This window comes from Monomorium pharaonis, chromosome 2, assembly GCF_013373865.1.
Source record: "Monomorium pharaonis isolate MP-MQ-018 chromosome 2, ASM1337386v2, whole genome shotgun sequence".
In the NCBI taxonomy this organism is placed as follows: domain Eukaryota; kingdom Metazoa; phylum Arthropoda; class Insecta; order Hymenoptera; family Formicidae; genus Monomorium; species Monomorium pharaonis.
Window position 1 is genome coordinate 2965079 of NC_050468.1, and position 13989 is coordinate 2979067.

Genomic DNA, 13989 nt, shown 5'->3' on the forward strand with positions numbered 1-13989 from the left:
ATGGGCATAAGACGAATATCTAATAAACATTCAATTAGAGTGTTCAGCTGGCTTTAAGTATTATTATAATTTGAGTGTTACTTTCAACTTGGATGTTTGCCATCTAATTGTGTGTTAATTTTAATGTTATTCTTAAATTTAGGATTAACACTGAAATTAACACTTAATTAGATGGCGACCATCCAAGTTGAAAGTAAAACTCTAATTAAAAGTAAATTAAAGAGCGAACACTCAAGATGAGCGTTTACACTGAATTGAGTGTTTATCCTTGTCCCAAATTATACTCAACTTGAGTACTTTTTAAACCCAGTGAACAATATGTTGTCAAAAAGATCTCTAAATGATATCTTGTTTCTGAAAATGATAACATAAAGAGACTTCTAAAAGATAACATAATGATGTCAGAATGTTAACCAATGCGCCGTTTTTTGAGAACAGAAAGATATCATAAAACTGATATCTAAAAGATTTCTTAAATCGGATATTTAAAAAATTTCTTAAATTAGATATTTAAAAAAATTCTTAAATCGGATATCTAATAGATTTCTTAAATCAGATATTTTTAAACTGCAACTAAAGATAAAAAAATAAAATAAAAATTCATTTTTTAAAAATTATTTATATCAACAGTAACATACTAAATTTAGGACAAATTTTTATTGATTATTTAAATTTAAATTAAATTATTTTATTCTTACTTGCCGCTGGTAGGTTTGAACCCGGAACCTTAGGATGACGAACCTTGTACTCTATCTGCTACGCCAATTTGACTTATCGATATGGGTATTTGTTATTGTCTTATACATATAATACTAATATGGTATAAACTGACGCAATTATATTATTTTTTATAAAAGCAATTAAATTTTGCAAAACATTAGAAATAAATAGCATTAATTTATTTACTTATTAATTTCATATTGTTAAATTTATCTTTTTCCATAGCCTTAATAATTTGATGGAAATTGCGATCTATTTTTAGCATTAATAGTTTGAAGCGTTCAAATGGTCAATTAGATGGTTTTTATTATTCTGTTTTTGTTTAGTACATGATAAATTTAGATTTTGTGCATTTTTTGTGCACAGTAATTGTAGGCAAACCGTTATTTTTGAAAACATTATTTTTATGATAATTTTTAAATAATATCAAATGGATTTCTCATTTAAGATATTATAATGTTATCTAATTTATGAGTCAACTACAACGCGCATGGACGGCTCAAAAATCGGACAGCATTGTGATATCTTTTATGAGACATCAAGCTGATATCATTTAGCTAATGTTATAAGGATAACATTTTCAAGAAACTTAAATGAGATTCTTCAATCAGATATCTCAAAGATCTCTTAGTGTTGTCTGATTTCTGAGTTAACTACGACGCGCATGGACTGTTCAAAAATCGGACAGCATTGTGATATCTTTTATAAGACATCAAGCTGATATCATTTAGCTGATGTTATAAAGATAACATTTTCAAGAAACTTAAATGAGACTCTTCAATTAGATATCTCAAAGACCTCTTAGTGTTGTCTGACTTCTGAGTCAACTACGACGCGCATGGACGGCTCAAAAATCGGACAGCATTGTGATATCTTTTATGAGACATCAAGCTGATATCATTTAGCTGATGCTATAAAGATAACATTTTTAAGAAACTTAAATGAGACTCTTCAATTAGATATCTCAAAGACCTCTTAGTGTTGTCTGATTTTTGAGTCAACTACGACGCGCATGGACGGCTCAAAAATCGGACAGCATTGTGATATCTTTTATGAGATACCAAGCTGATATCATTTAACTGATGTTATAAGGATAACATTTTCAAGAAACTTAAGTAAGACTCTTTAATGAGATATCTTAAAGACCTCTCTCAGTAGACGTCTCTGGTAAATGTTACCATTTTGACATCATTTCCAAGATATCTAAATGTTTTCTTAAAAAAGTTCTCTTAAAGTTTTCATTCTGACAAGCGTGTTGTCTGGGTTATGATATAAGTAAAGATAAAGTGTTCGGTTTTGTAGACCTAGGTGATGAGCGATTATTTACAACTTGTTTTTCAGCGACAGTTTTTTTAATCCGTGGAATTTATAAGAATCGGAAGCAGCCAATTTGCTTATTACCACGTGATACGTGTATGGCAGAAAAATTAAAATCTACTTTTTTAACTGCATTAAAAATCATTTAATACATCTAAAAAACATGTTATTGTTTATAAAAATAATTTGTGTTTATATAAATATAAAATACGTTGTAATACTCTTGTATCTATATGTAATATAATCTAGTAATAAAGTACATTTGAAAAATATTAATGGTAAGGGTTCATTATACTTTTAATACGGCACTTGTCGCCCAAAAACATGGCGGACTGTAAAAAACCTTTGAGTATATATACATGGAGAAGGAATTGCTATGGTTTCATGTAGACCGAAAGTATGTTCAAGATCTGTGCGAGAGAGAAAGGTATGTCATGATACTCGCTTTCTCTGCGCATGCGTTAATATCATTATCTGCATCGCAGTATCAACACTTCTTGTGCACTTTTGTACTTATTTACGAATTGTATGTTTGTGTGAAACATACAATGCCAGCCATTGTACATATAGCGTTTGACGCATGCGCAGAGAGAGCAAGTATCATGATATACCTTTCTCTCTCGCACAGATCTTGGACACACTTTCAGTGCTGGCATTTCTCCTCCACCCAGATAGCACAAGAACATTCATTGTATGTCCAATGGATATCTCCTTCTGGACATTCGGACATCCATTAAAAGTCCAAATAAGGTCCGTCGGACATTCGATGGACGTCCATAGGATATACGTTTGGCACAACTTTGTACGTTCATAGAAAGTCCTTTAATGGACGTCCATGGGATATACGTTTGTCGCAATTTCATACGTTTGTCGACATTCATAGAAAGTTTGAAATAAACCAAATTTTGGACCTATTATGGTTTGATTATTTCTTTTGGGCCTTTTTCAATTAAAGAGCTTGCTGCAATAGTGGGTTAATCCAAAATTTGTAAAAATCATCGACATAAAGCATAAACTGCGCATTTCCTGCAAAAAGCTCTTGAAAAGTGTCCGGCAGAAAGACAAAGAGGAGACATGGTCCGGGTCAATTTCTTTCTCTGTCTAGCGCCCATTATGCTACTGGTTAGACAGCCCTAATTTACACCGAGCACTTGGTACGCGTATCAAGTAGTGAATTTAAGCTGATCAGCCAATGATTAAACACATTAATTAGTTATTTACTATTTGATACGCGTACCAAGTGCTCGGTGTAAACTAGGTCAGAGACAGCGCTTGACTCAGACCAATTGCTGTATCCGTCTTTTGGTCGGAAAAAGAAACGACAAAAAAAAACGAAAAAGAAAAAAAAGAAAAAGAAACAAAAATTAAAAAACGAAACAATAAAAAACGAAAAAGAAACAATAATATATTATAACAAACATTTTAAAAAATATCAATAATTAATAATGTTAATAATAAATTAAAAAATAATACGTATTATTTCATATTACATATTTCATATTATATCTAAGAGTAAAACAATTAAAATAAACCTTTTGAAAATTAAAAATAATATAATTTATTATTATTTATAAATTAATGTTAATTAGAAATATTGTAAATAATATATATATATAATTTACAATATTTCTTTTAGATTACATAATAAAAATAATGAAGATAGATTATATAAAAGTAAGATCCAAGTGCGGACATAAATCAGATATCGAGCATAGGACGTTCTGAATAGAACATCCGTTTTAATTCCAATAATGGATATCCTATGAATGTCCATTTTATGTCCATGGACATGCGGACCTGAATTGGACTTAAAATGGACGTCCTTGGAACATCCAGTGCTATTTGGGCCATGTATATATACTCAAAGTAAAAAGCATAGACCTTATAGATATGGACTGGCAATTGCCTATAGTTTGTGTATAGAAAACGGTGTCCAGAAGAGATGCGAGAGAGAAACTGACTTTTTAGTACTTCTTTCTCTAAAGTTACCGGAAATCACTATCGCGTATGTCAGCGCAACACATATATAAAAACAACGTTACATTATGACCATATAACCAAATATAACTAATAAATTGTGTCAAGAAATCGAGAGGCAATTCTTATTTGAGATTAAAAGTACGTTAAATATTTATAAAAAGCTAATTAAAACTAGTTAAATTTTATATTAAACATTGCTTATTATATTTTATTTAAAATATATTTAATATCTATAATAATTTAATAAATAGGGAGTGTTATAGAAAATAAAAATCATTTAATTATTTTATTTTATTTTTTATTCGTGTTGAAATAGAATTAATTTTGTCAATTTTTGTCTCTGTTTTTTTTCTTTATCATACATTTTTGCTAAATGATGAAACCTTACATTTATGTAATGTTCTGTTACAATTAACTGTTTCTTATGGTTATCAAATGGATCTTGAGAAAGAATATGATGATCCATGTTAAGAAATACATATGATAATACAAGTTGTACAACATTGTTAACAATCACAATTTTCATATTTGATTTAAAAATATCACTTTGTTTTTGTCAAATAATTTTTTCTGTCCATGCACAAATGTAAACGACATCTTTTGATGGCTTAATTAATTTACCTTTATTTTTTATAAATAACAATAAATTAAATGTGTCATTTTCTTCTAAATATTGTTCACATGTTGTACATGATATCTTTTTTTTTAATTGTTTGACAATGAATCCAGCTATGTATTCAGTTATATCTTCAACAAATGGAGTTAAGGAAATAATAGTAGAACTATAATCGTGATCAATTAATAAGTTTATATCTAAATTAGTTTTGTTACTATTAATATTAGTATTATTTTTATGCTTAGGAGAAACAGTTAATACTGACGTTGAATCCAATATTGCACAATTAGCATACTCCGAGCCTGATATTTCGTGATGTATCAACAACTTTTTATAAGCACTTTCGAACTGAATACATGTAGGATTGCTATTAAATCCTCCACGGCTTCTAATTGCACTAAAAAATGACTCTATATGGTCTTGTAATAATTTGTACGTAAATAAATATTGAATATACTTTTTTGAATACAAAATTTGATATAATTTTAATGCATTTTCCAGACAAATAACTATTCCAATAAATCCAGTGCTTTGTGTTGAGTGTACGATTTGTCTACCAGTATTGTCTTTTAAATTAGAAATGTAAGTTTTAAATTTTGACAAAAATTCAGAATATTCTTTAAATAAGTGTATCGTTACTAAATTAAATTTTTTTTTAGAAAATTTACTTCGACAATTTAGGATGTCAAATGCTTGGTTTATTAAAGAACAAAATTCAGTTGTAGCTGAAACTCCACTAAAACCATCATATTTTTTCTCTGCACAATATATTAACGCTTTACTAACGCTGTCACTTAAAAGTTGTGCTGTTAGACGAACATTTATTTTTTCATTTTGATAATTAATGTGACGTCCTGTTAATTTAGTGGCTACTTTTAAATCCTCCGTTTTCTCTTTATTATAAAGCTGAACAATGTACTGCCATTTTATACTTTCTCCTCGTTCATTAAAAAGAATTTTTTTATCTCTAAACGTATTTCGTATTAATTTAATAGCGTGACAAGGGTCTAAAAATATGAAAACATCTTCTCCTGTTTTAGGATGATAAAAAGTACAAGACTTATTAAAATCAAAAGCAGCACCTAAATGTGCACACATCGCTTTATTGACAAATGCTCCATCAAAGGTTATGGAATAAACATGACACGCTGTATCATATAATAGTGATAAGCAAATTTTTAATAAATTAGATCTTTCCAAAGAATTTAAACTATCAATCAAAAAATACCTTAATGGTATTTTTTAATGACTATTTAAAGCAACAGCAAGAAACACTAATGCATTTTTTGCTAAATGCAAATCATCGTGGTCGTTGGTGAAATCAAAACCCATGTCAACAAAACCAGAATAGTTACGACCATCCCAATGGACGTGTTGTCGAATTGCCATTTCGTTATTATCAATTACAACATTGATAATAACAATTCCTTCTTGCACTTTTTGTCGAATGCAGTTAAAGGATTCATGTGTAAATCCAGGCTTACCATTAGTTGTCTCATACCATTTTTTTATTGTTCTTTCGCTAGGTAAAAACTGATTAAAAGATTTTCTAACATAAGCATAAGCCCTTGCTGAATAAAAATGTAGCGTCACGGCAAATTTTTTCAAGTCTGAAGTGAACGATGCTTTCTTAACTCCTGATAAATGTCTTTTTATTATTTCAGCGAGTGAATCAGATCCAGTCGTCTGTATGTACAAGTAAAAAAGATAAATATGTATAAAGAAATTATCGTAAAAAGAAAAACTCGAATCAATTACTGCATCTATTTGAGTAAATTGAATATGTAAGCTACAAACTAACATTATTGTTTATAAAATTACTTTACATAAAATTCTATATAGTTTAAATTACGTGCTTATACATTAATAAATTCTTAAAATATGATGCAGCAATTTAATTTAATTTCATTATTTAATATAGATAAAAAATGTTAGTATTGTAAATTTATATATTACATAAAATAATATGAAAATTTATTTACACAATTATTGGTAAAATTAATATGCATATTTTAAATTAATTACTATTTATTAATAAAATTTTTTATATTAAATGTACGTGATATATGTACCAATAAGATCTGGGCTGCATTTTCTGATATTAATTGTTTATCTTGTAAGTTCTGTATTAAAGCTTCTATTGACAATATTTTTGATTTTAATCTTGTAATTTGTTTTCGGGAAGCATCCCAATGTTTTTTGTGTTCAAATAATTTTCTTACTGCTAAATCAAAACATTTTTTTGCACGGCGTGGAGTAGAAAAATATTCCTCTGTACAATCGCCTAATCTTGCAGAACACGAAGTCTTGTTACACAAATCGATTTTGTACAAAATAAAAGAGCATTTTATAATGCAAGTACTTTTACAATTTTAGAATATAATATTACTAAAAAAATATTACTTTAATGGTAATACTATATTCTTGTTCATTTTCACTTGTACTTTCATTTAAAACAGGTGTGATACAAGTTGATATATCTGTTGTAATTGAGGTTGTCGTAGATGATAAATTTCTATATAAAATGTATATAACAGAATAAAAACAAGCATTATTCTAAATGTAAATTAATAAAATTTTTAATAATTTAAAATTTACACAATATAAGTATATTTTACTTTACTGGAAAGCAAAGAGTAATACCCAGATTTTATTTGTTCTCAAATCTCATCTTGAACTTCATCCTGAACCTCTATTATATTGTCTACATATGAAGTTAATAGAAATACTAAATTAGATTGAACACTAGAAGAGGACAAGGAATGTTTTCGTATTCTAAAAATAAAAAAAATTAAAATTATTTAAGAACACATTTTTTATTAAATTCTTAAAAACAATATATATAATTTAGAAATTAAATATCTTAATATTTATACATTACCTTTTTAAATATTTATTTTCTTTGCCCAGAAATAATTCTGGAATTGCATCTTTTTTTAAACTTCTGCGACCAATCCATGTAGTAAAAGAAGAATTATTAAAATGACATGAACAAATTTTATCTTGCTTCTTCACTTGTGTCATATTACACTTATCTAGTCATTTCTTTTTGTATATTTCGTTGGTTGGAAATCTGAAATTGTTAATGTATTTTTTAAGGTTGCATCTTTAATATATTTAATTTAACTTTATACTAAAAACAATTAAATAATCAGTATGATTAATACTTACGAATGAAACGAAACCTTATTTTTTGCAGAATCGGTTAAACCACAAATAACACATTTTCGAACCATTATAATTTTTTATTTTATAAATATAATATAAAATAATGATAACTTTTCTAAATTTTATCTCAATAACCTCCCAAAATACTGATACTATGATTATACAGCTATATATATGTGTTAAAACACGTGACTAGACCCATAACCAGAACGTATCCAATCATTGGATTTCAATCAAGAACCTGTGTCATTTTATGGGTAAGTTAATATTTAACTTAATACATATATTTATTTACAATTTCTTGTAGTGATATTTTAATTTCTATTCATTAAAACTAATTGATTTTTAAATTCTATTAAATTCTGTTGTGTTTGTTTTATTATCCAGATTTCCAAGTGATCCAAATCTGCGTGCTCAATGGGTTAAGGCCTTGGCAGAAATTAATCAGCAACTGAATGTCGATGCCTTACCAAAATATGCCAAAATCTGTAATCTGCATTTTAGAGCAGAAGAAATAGAAAAACATGGTTTCAGGCATTTTCGTTTGAAACCAAACTCAGTACCATCAATATTTCCAAATGCAACAAAAAAGAGGTAAATGTAATAATTATATATATTAAATTTTATTATGAAAGTCATCACCCAGCTAGCAAAATGACGCAAACTTTGCGCGAAGTTTGCCGCAAACTCGAGCAAACCTTTCCAGCAAAATTACAACAAGGTGTGTCCGCATTAAGCTTAGCTTTTGCTGGCAAGGCTTGTTGTAATAATATGACGCATATTTTATGCAAATAACAGGGTAAAATTTGCTAGTAAAGCATAACAACAAATTTGCAAAAAGAACAAGGCAAACCTTGCTGTACACAATATGATAGCAAATTTGTGGCAAGAATAGAGCAAACCTTGCTGTACATAGCATGATAGCAAATTTGTGGCAAAAACAAGGCAAACCTTGCCATGCACAATATGATAGCAAATTTGTGGCAAAAACAGGACAAATCTTGTCGAAATTAAGATCAACAAAAATGAAATATTGGACTGATTAGTCTAATATCATATGTGAATGGTGCAATCGTACTTGGTTCTCTGTTCTCGACGAGCCCCTTTTATTAATCCAGTAGGTAAATCTTTTTCACGAGAAATGCGCCATCTCGAGATAGATAGTAAAGTCCCAGAAATAAAGTTTAAAACCCGATAATCCAACCCTGTTATTTGCATAAAATGTGCGTCATACTATTTGCGACAAGCCTTGCCAGCAAAAACAAAGCTGTTTACGGACACACCTTGTCGCAATTTTGTTGCAAAAGTGTGTTCGGCAAGTTTTATTTTGTTCTTGCTACTAATTTGCTGTTATTCTGTGCTTAACAAGATTTCCTGTTCCTGCCATAAATTTATTGTCGTGTCGTGTAGCAAGGTTTGCTCTGTTATTTGTTTAAATTTTGCATTTTATCATGTCGGAGCAAATCTTGTAATTTCTCTACGTAATATTTATGTACAAGTCTTTCTCTGTTATTTGCAGCATCGTGTGATGAAAACTTTTGCCGTAAATTTGCTCGAAACTTTTAGAAAACAAAGCAACAGACAATTACTTGTCATAAAATTGTTGTCAAAATTAAAACAATCCTTGATGTAAAGCTTTCACGATATGTGATTTTAACAGGCCTAGCTAGCTGGGCATTTAATGTATGAATGATGATATTAAATTTTATTTTTACAGTGACACAATTAGACTTTGCCAGTCAATCGAAGACTTCGGAATCGCTCAGGGCAATAATGCGTTGCTTACGGTTGAGAATATGCAACCGCCTGTTCTGAATCCTGAATCAATGGATTATGAAGAAGCAGCAAACCCAACAAATGCTGAAATAATCGCTAACCGACAAGAAGCAGAAGAAATTCCAATTGATCAAATAGTCACAACTCCAAAAAAAAGAATGCGGTATCTTGGAGACATATTAGACAATAAGATTACAGATATGAGCCCGAGAACAATGATTAAATCCATTCGTATATTAAAACGAGCATGTGAGGAAAAGACTAAGACAATTAAACGGTTGTGTTGTCAAACGCGTCGTCAGAAAAGAAAAATCAAAAATATTTCTGCTGTACTTACAGAATTGCAACAGAAATGTTTATTATCTTCAGAATCTTGTAATGTCTTGCAGGTACTAGAAAAGATAAGAATTATTATAAAGTGAGTTTGGCAAAGCAAATCTGAACGTCGGAGTGCTGTCTCTATCTCATTCTATCTTTGTTCAATTTCAGTAAATAACAAAGACAGATTGTGTTGATATAGCCTCCAGATTTGCTTTACCGAATGCACCCATTGAAAATGTCCAGAACTAAAATATTAATTTAGTAATTAAAAAATGGTATTATTGAATCCTTTTTGTATTATTATATATATTATATTAGATATACATAATTTGTACATACAATGTATTATATACATTATATTTATATACAGCATTTGTACATACGTATACAATTGTTGATTAGCAGGTGTTTTATAACTTTTAATATATGCGTTAAATGTTACAGACTAGATCTTATAATTTTTGTAACTTTTTTTTGCTACTGATAAATACTTTATTATATAATAATTATTAAATATAAAAGTATTATTATATAATAATATAATAAAATATATATAAAATAAAATATTTAATTTTTTTATTATGTATTTATTAAATATTATATACAATAGGTTCGTATTTAGAACAAAGATGTTAACGCATTGTTATTTAATAAAAGAATGCTTTTTTATAAAAATTCTTTTATTGGATAACGATGTGCTAACGGTATTTTTGTAAGTACGTTCTGAATACGGATCCGTATATTTATTATCCATATTTTTATTATTATTTCAGTCCATTACTGACGAAAATATAATACAGCAGATAGAAACAGGAAAAGTAAATGGAAAATATTCAACGCAGCTACGATCATTTGCGCTAACATTGAATTTTTATAGCCCCAAAGCGTACAATTATGTTCGCAAAGTATTTAAAAACCGGCTACCAGCTCCATCAACAATACGCTCCTGGTACAGTAACACCAATGGATCTCCAGGATTCTCTCAAGATGCAATTGATATTTTGAAAAGAAAATGTGAAGCAACACCTGACAAAGAATTATTTGCATGTTTAAGTATGGATGAAATGGCTTTACGAACTCAAGTAGAGTGGAATCATTCACAGAAACGTTTTATTGGACATGTTGATTACGGAACTGTTATTGAAGATCCGGAAAATTTGCCACTGGCAAAAGAAGCATTAGTTTACTTGTTAACTGGAATCAATCAGCGGTGGAAGATTCCAGTTGCATATTTTTTTGTGGCTAATCTTACGACAAAAGAACTCGCCGAAATTACTAAAAAAGTTTTGGAATTTATATCTGATTCCAAAGTGCGCGTTGTGGCTTTAACTTTCGATGGGCTTCCAGCAAATATAGCGATGTGCTCGCAACTCGATGCAGATGTATATAAAAGAAAACCATATTTTAAACACCCTGTTCATAAATAAAATGTATACATTTTCTTAGATGCAGCGCACATGCTAAAACTAATTCGCAATGCTCTAGCATCTAAAAAAATTCTTTTTGATAGAGATGGAAATGCCATCAAATGGGAATTTTTTGAAAGACTGGTAAGAATTCAAAAAGAGAACTTATGCCATTTAGCAAATAAGTTAAATCGGAAACATGTAGAGTGGTTCAAAAATAAAATGAACGTGAAATTGGCTGCACAAACGTTAAGTGATAGTTGTGCTTGCGCATTTGAACAACTTTTAGAAGATGGAGTTCCGGAATTTGCAAAATGTGCAGCGACAGCTAAATTTTGTGGGATGGTTAATAATACTTTTGATTGTCTCAATTCAAGAAGTATTTTTGCAAATAGCTACAAAAAACCACTTTCTCCAGATACCGCTAAGAGCATATTGCAATTTTTTCAAGATTTGATTGACTATTTTTCGTCAATAAAGATGGAAATATTAGGAAAACCAATAACTGAAACAAAATCGAAAACTGGATTTCTTGGATTTATTATTGACATGACAAATTTAAAGAATTTGTACTGTGACTATATTGAAACAGGCTATTTACGTTATATATTATCCTACAAACTATCACAAGATCACTTAGAAATATTATTTTCCTGTTTCAGGGCTATGGGGGGGTTTAATAATAATCCGAACTGCGTTCAATTTTCGGCATCATTTAAAAGACTTCTACATCATAACGAAATTACTTCATGGGCTATGGCAAATTGTATAGCTCTTGATGATACATCCATTTTAACAGTTTCATCCAGAAAAAAATTATTAAATCCACTGGACGAAATAAATACGGAAACAAATAAAATTGATATAGGATATGACATAGACGACATACCCTTGCATGTAATAAATTCTGTATCTGCGCACACAGCCGAATACGTTGCAGGTTTCGTTGAAAAACAAATTGTACAAAAAATTAAATGCAATACTTGTAGTCAATTACTAAATGAATGTGAAGAAGTACCGTCCTTATTTATAAAAAGAAAAAGTTTTGGCTTTTTGCGGTACCCGAGAGTCGATACGTTATCAATTATTATAGCTGCGGAAAAGATATTTAATTTATTTAGGTTACAAAATGAATTAAAACTTAAAAATATAATGCAAAAAATGATTATACTTTCTTTAAGATATATCAATATGCCAAAAATATTTATTAATTTCGAGTCTCATGTTAAAGATATGGATCTCATGGAAAATCATAAATATTTGATAATTAAGTTAATATTAAGCACTTTTTTTAGAGTTAAATTATGTTATTTTGGCAAACAAAGTACATTAGATGAGTACAAAACATTCGTGAGGCATACATTAACAAAAACAGTTATTTTTTCCGGCCAGTAACATATAAGTATAGATGTTATAAAATATGTTTTTTTAATGTATTATTTTAATATTTTATTTGAAGTTTTGTTTAAAATGTTATATTTTAATATTTTATCTAATAAATATTTCTAAGAGAATATATTTTACAATTTTAATTTATATTATAACCAAAAATATTCTTTCTACAATTGATATAACCTCATGACATTTAAATTTCCCGGATTTTTTTCACACCATATCTATAAGGTCTATACTCTAGTTTACACCGACCACTTGGTACGCGTATCAAATAGTAAATAACTAGTGAATGTGTTTAATCATTGACTGATTAGCTTAAATTCACTACTTGATACGCGTATCAAGTGCTCGATGTAAACTAGGGCTATGGTAAAAAGTCGGCTGAAAAAGATCAAAGATGCCAACACTTCGGGTGCGTTCGGGGAGCTCACTATTAGCGCTACGCAGCACTACCGCTGTTCGCGGAGACGCTGAATAGTGCTATAAAAATTATGATGACGTCACTGTCTGTAGCGTTTGACGTCATAAACGCACGCTATCCATGCTACTGCTTCAGAGGTAATGCATGGATAGCGTTTGGCTCAATCCCCACCATTGTCTGTTTAAACATCACGTGCTATCTCTCTTTTAAGGTTAGAGAAAATTTATGCGTGATCTTGAAAGAAGAAAATAAGAAATTGTTTATATGTCCTAATGAAAATATTTAATTAAAAATCTCTTCATTAAGAGAGAGAGAGAGAGAGAGAGAGAGAGAGAGGAGATCTGTTTCATTAAAATTTATTAAATTTATTAAAATATATTAAAATTCCTTAATATATACTCATTTAAATTTGTTAAAATTTCTTAAAATTCATAAAATTTATTTTATTACATTGTTATTTATTATATAAATAAATTTTATAAATTTTAATAAATGTTAAATATTAATTTTTAATAAATTTTAATAAATTTTAATGCATTTTAATAAATCTTAATAAATAATAAAAAGGGATCAAATAAAAAAGTTTCTGTGAAATATTTCATTAATATATTTCTATCAAGATGATCAAGACTGGATCTTTGAGTTTAATATTATTTTTCATCAAAATATGTATACAGGGTGTCCCAGAATGAATAATTTTTATTTTACAGAGTGAAAGAAAATAAAATTTTAAACTAAAAGTTTCTTTAAAAATTTTGGCTTAGACTATTATTTACTGAATTATTAATAAATAAAGTTGATCAATCAGACGGCGCGCGGCCGGCATACGCAGCAGCGTGCCATGTGGCTCTACGGGCTCTCCACGCGCT

At 29.0% G+C, this 13989-nt stretch overlaps 1 protein-coding gene across 1 annotated transcript; it reads left to right on the forward strand.

The window, feature by feature from the left end:
- The first annotated feature begins 8163 nt into the window (after positions 1 to 8163).
- Positions 8164 to 10377, forward strand: LOC118644363. Its single transcript, XM_036282784.1, has 2 exons — positions 8164 to 8395; positions 9519 to 10377. The coding sequence occupies exon 2, from the start codon at positions 9598 to 9600 to the stop codon at positions 9997 to 9999; it is 402 nt and encodes a 133-aa protein (XP_036138677.1). The 5' UTR covers positions 8164 to 8395; positions 9519 to 9597; the 3' UTR covers positions 10000 to 10377.
- Positions 10378 to 13989: the final 3612 nt, after the last annotated feature.

Bases quoted from the DNA above. Each gene is read 5' to 3' on its own strand.
- LOC118644363 (XM_036282784.1), top strand. From the start codon at position 9,598: ATGCAACCGCCTGTTCTGAATCCTGAATCAATGGATTATGAAGAAGCA.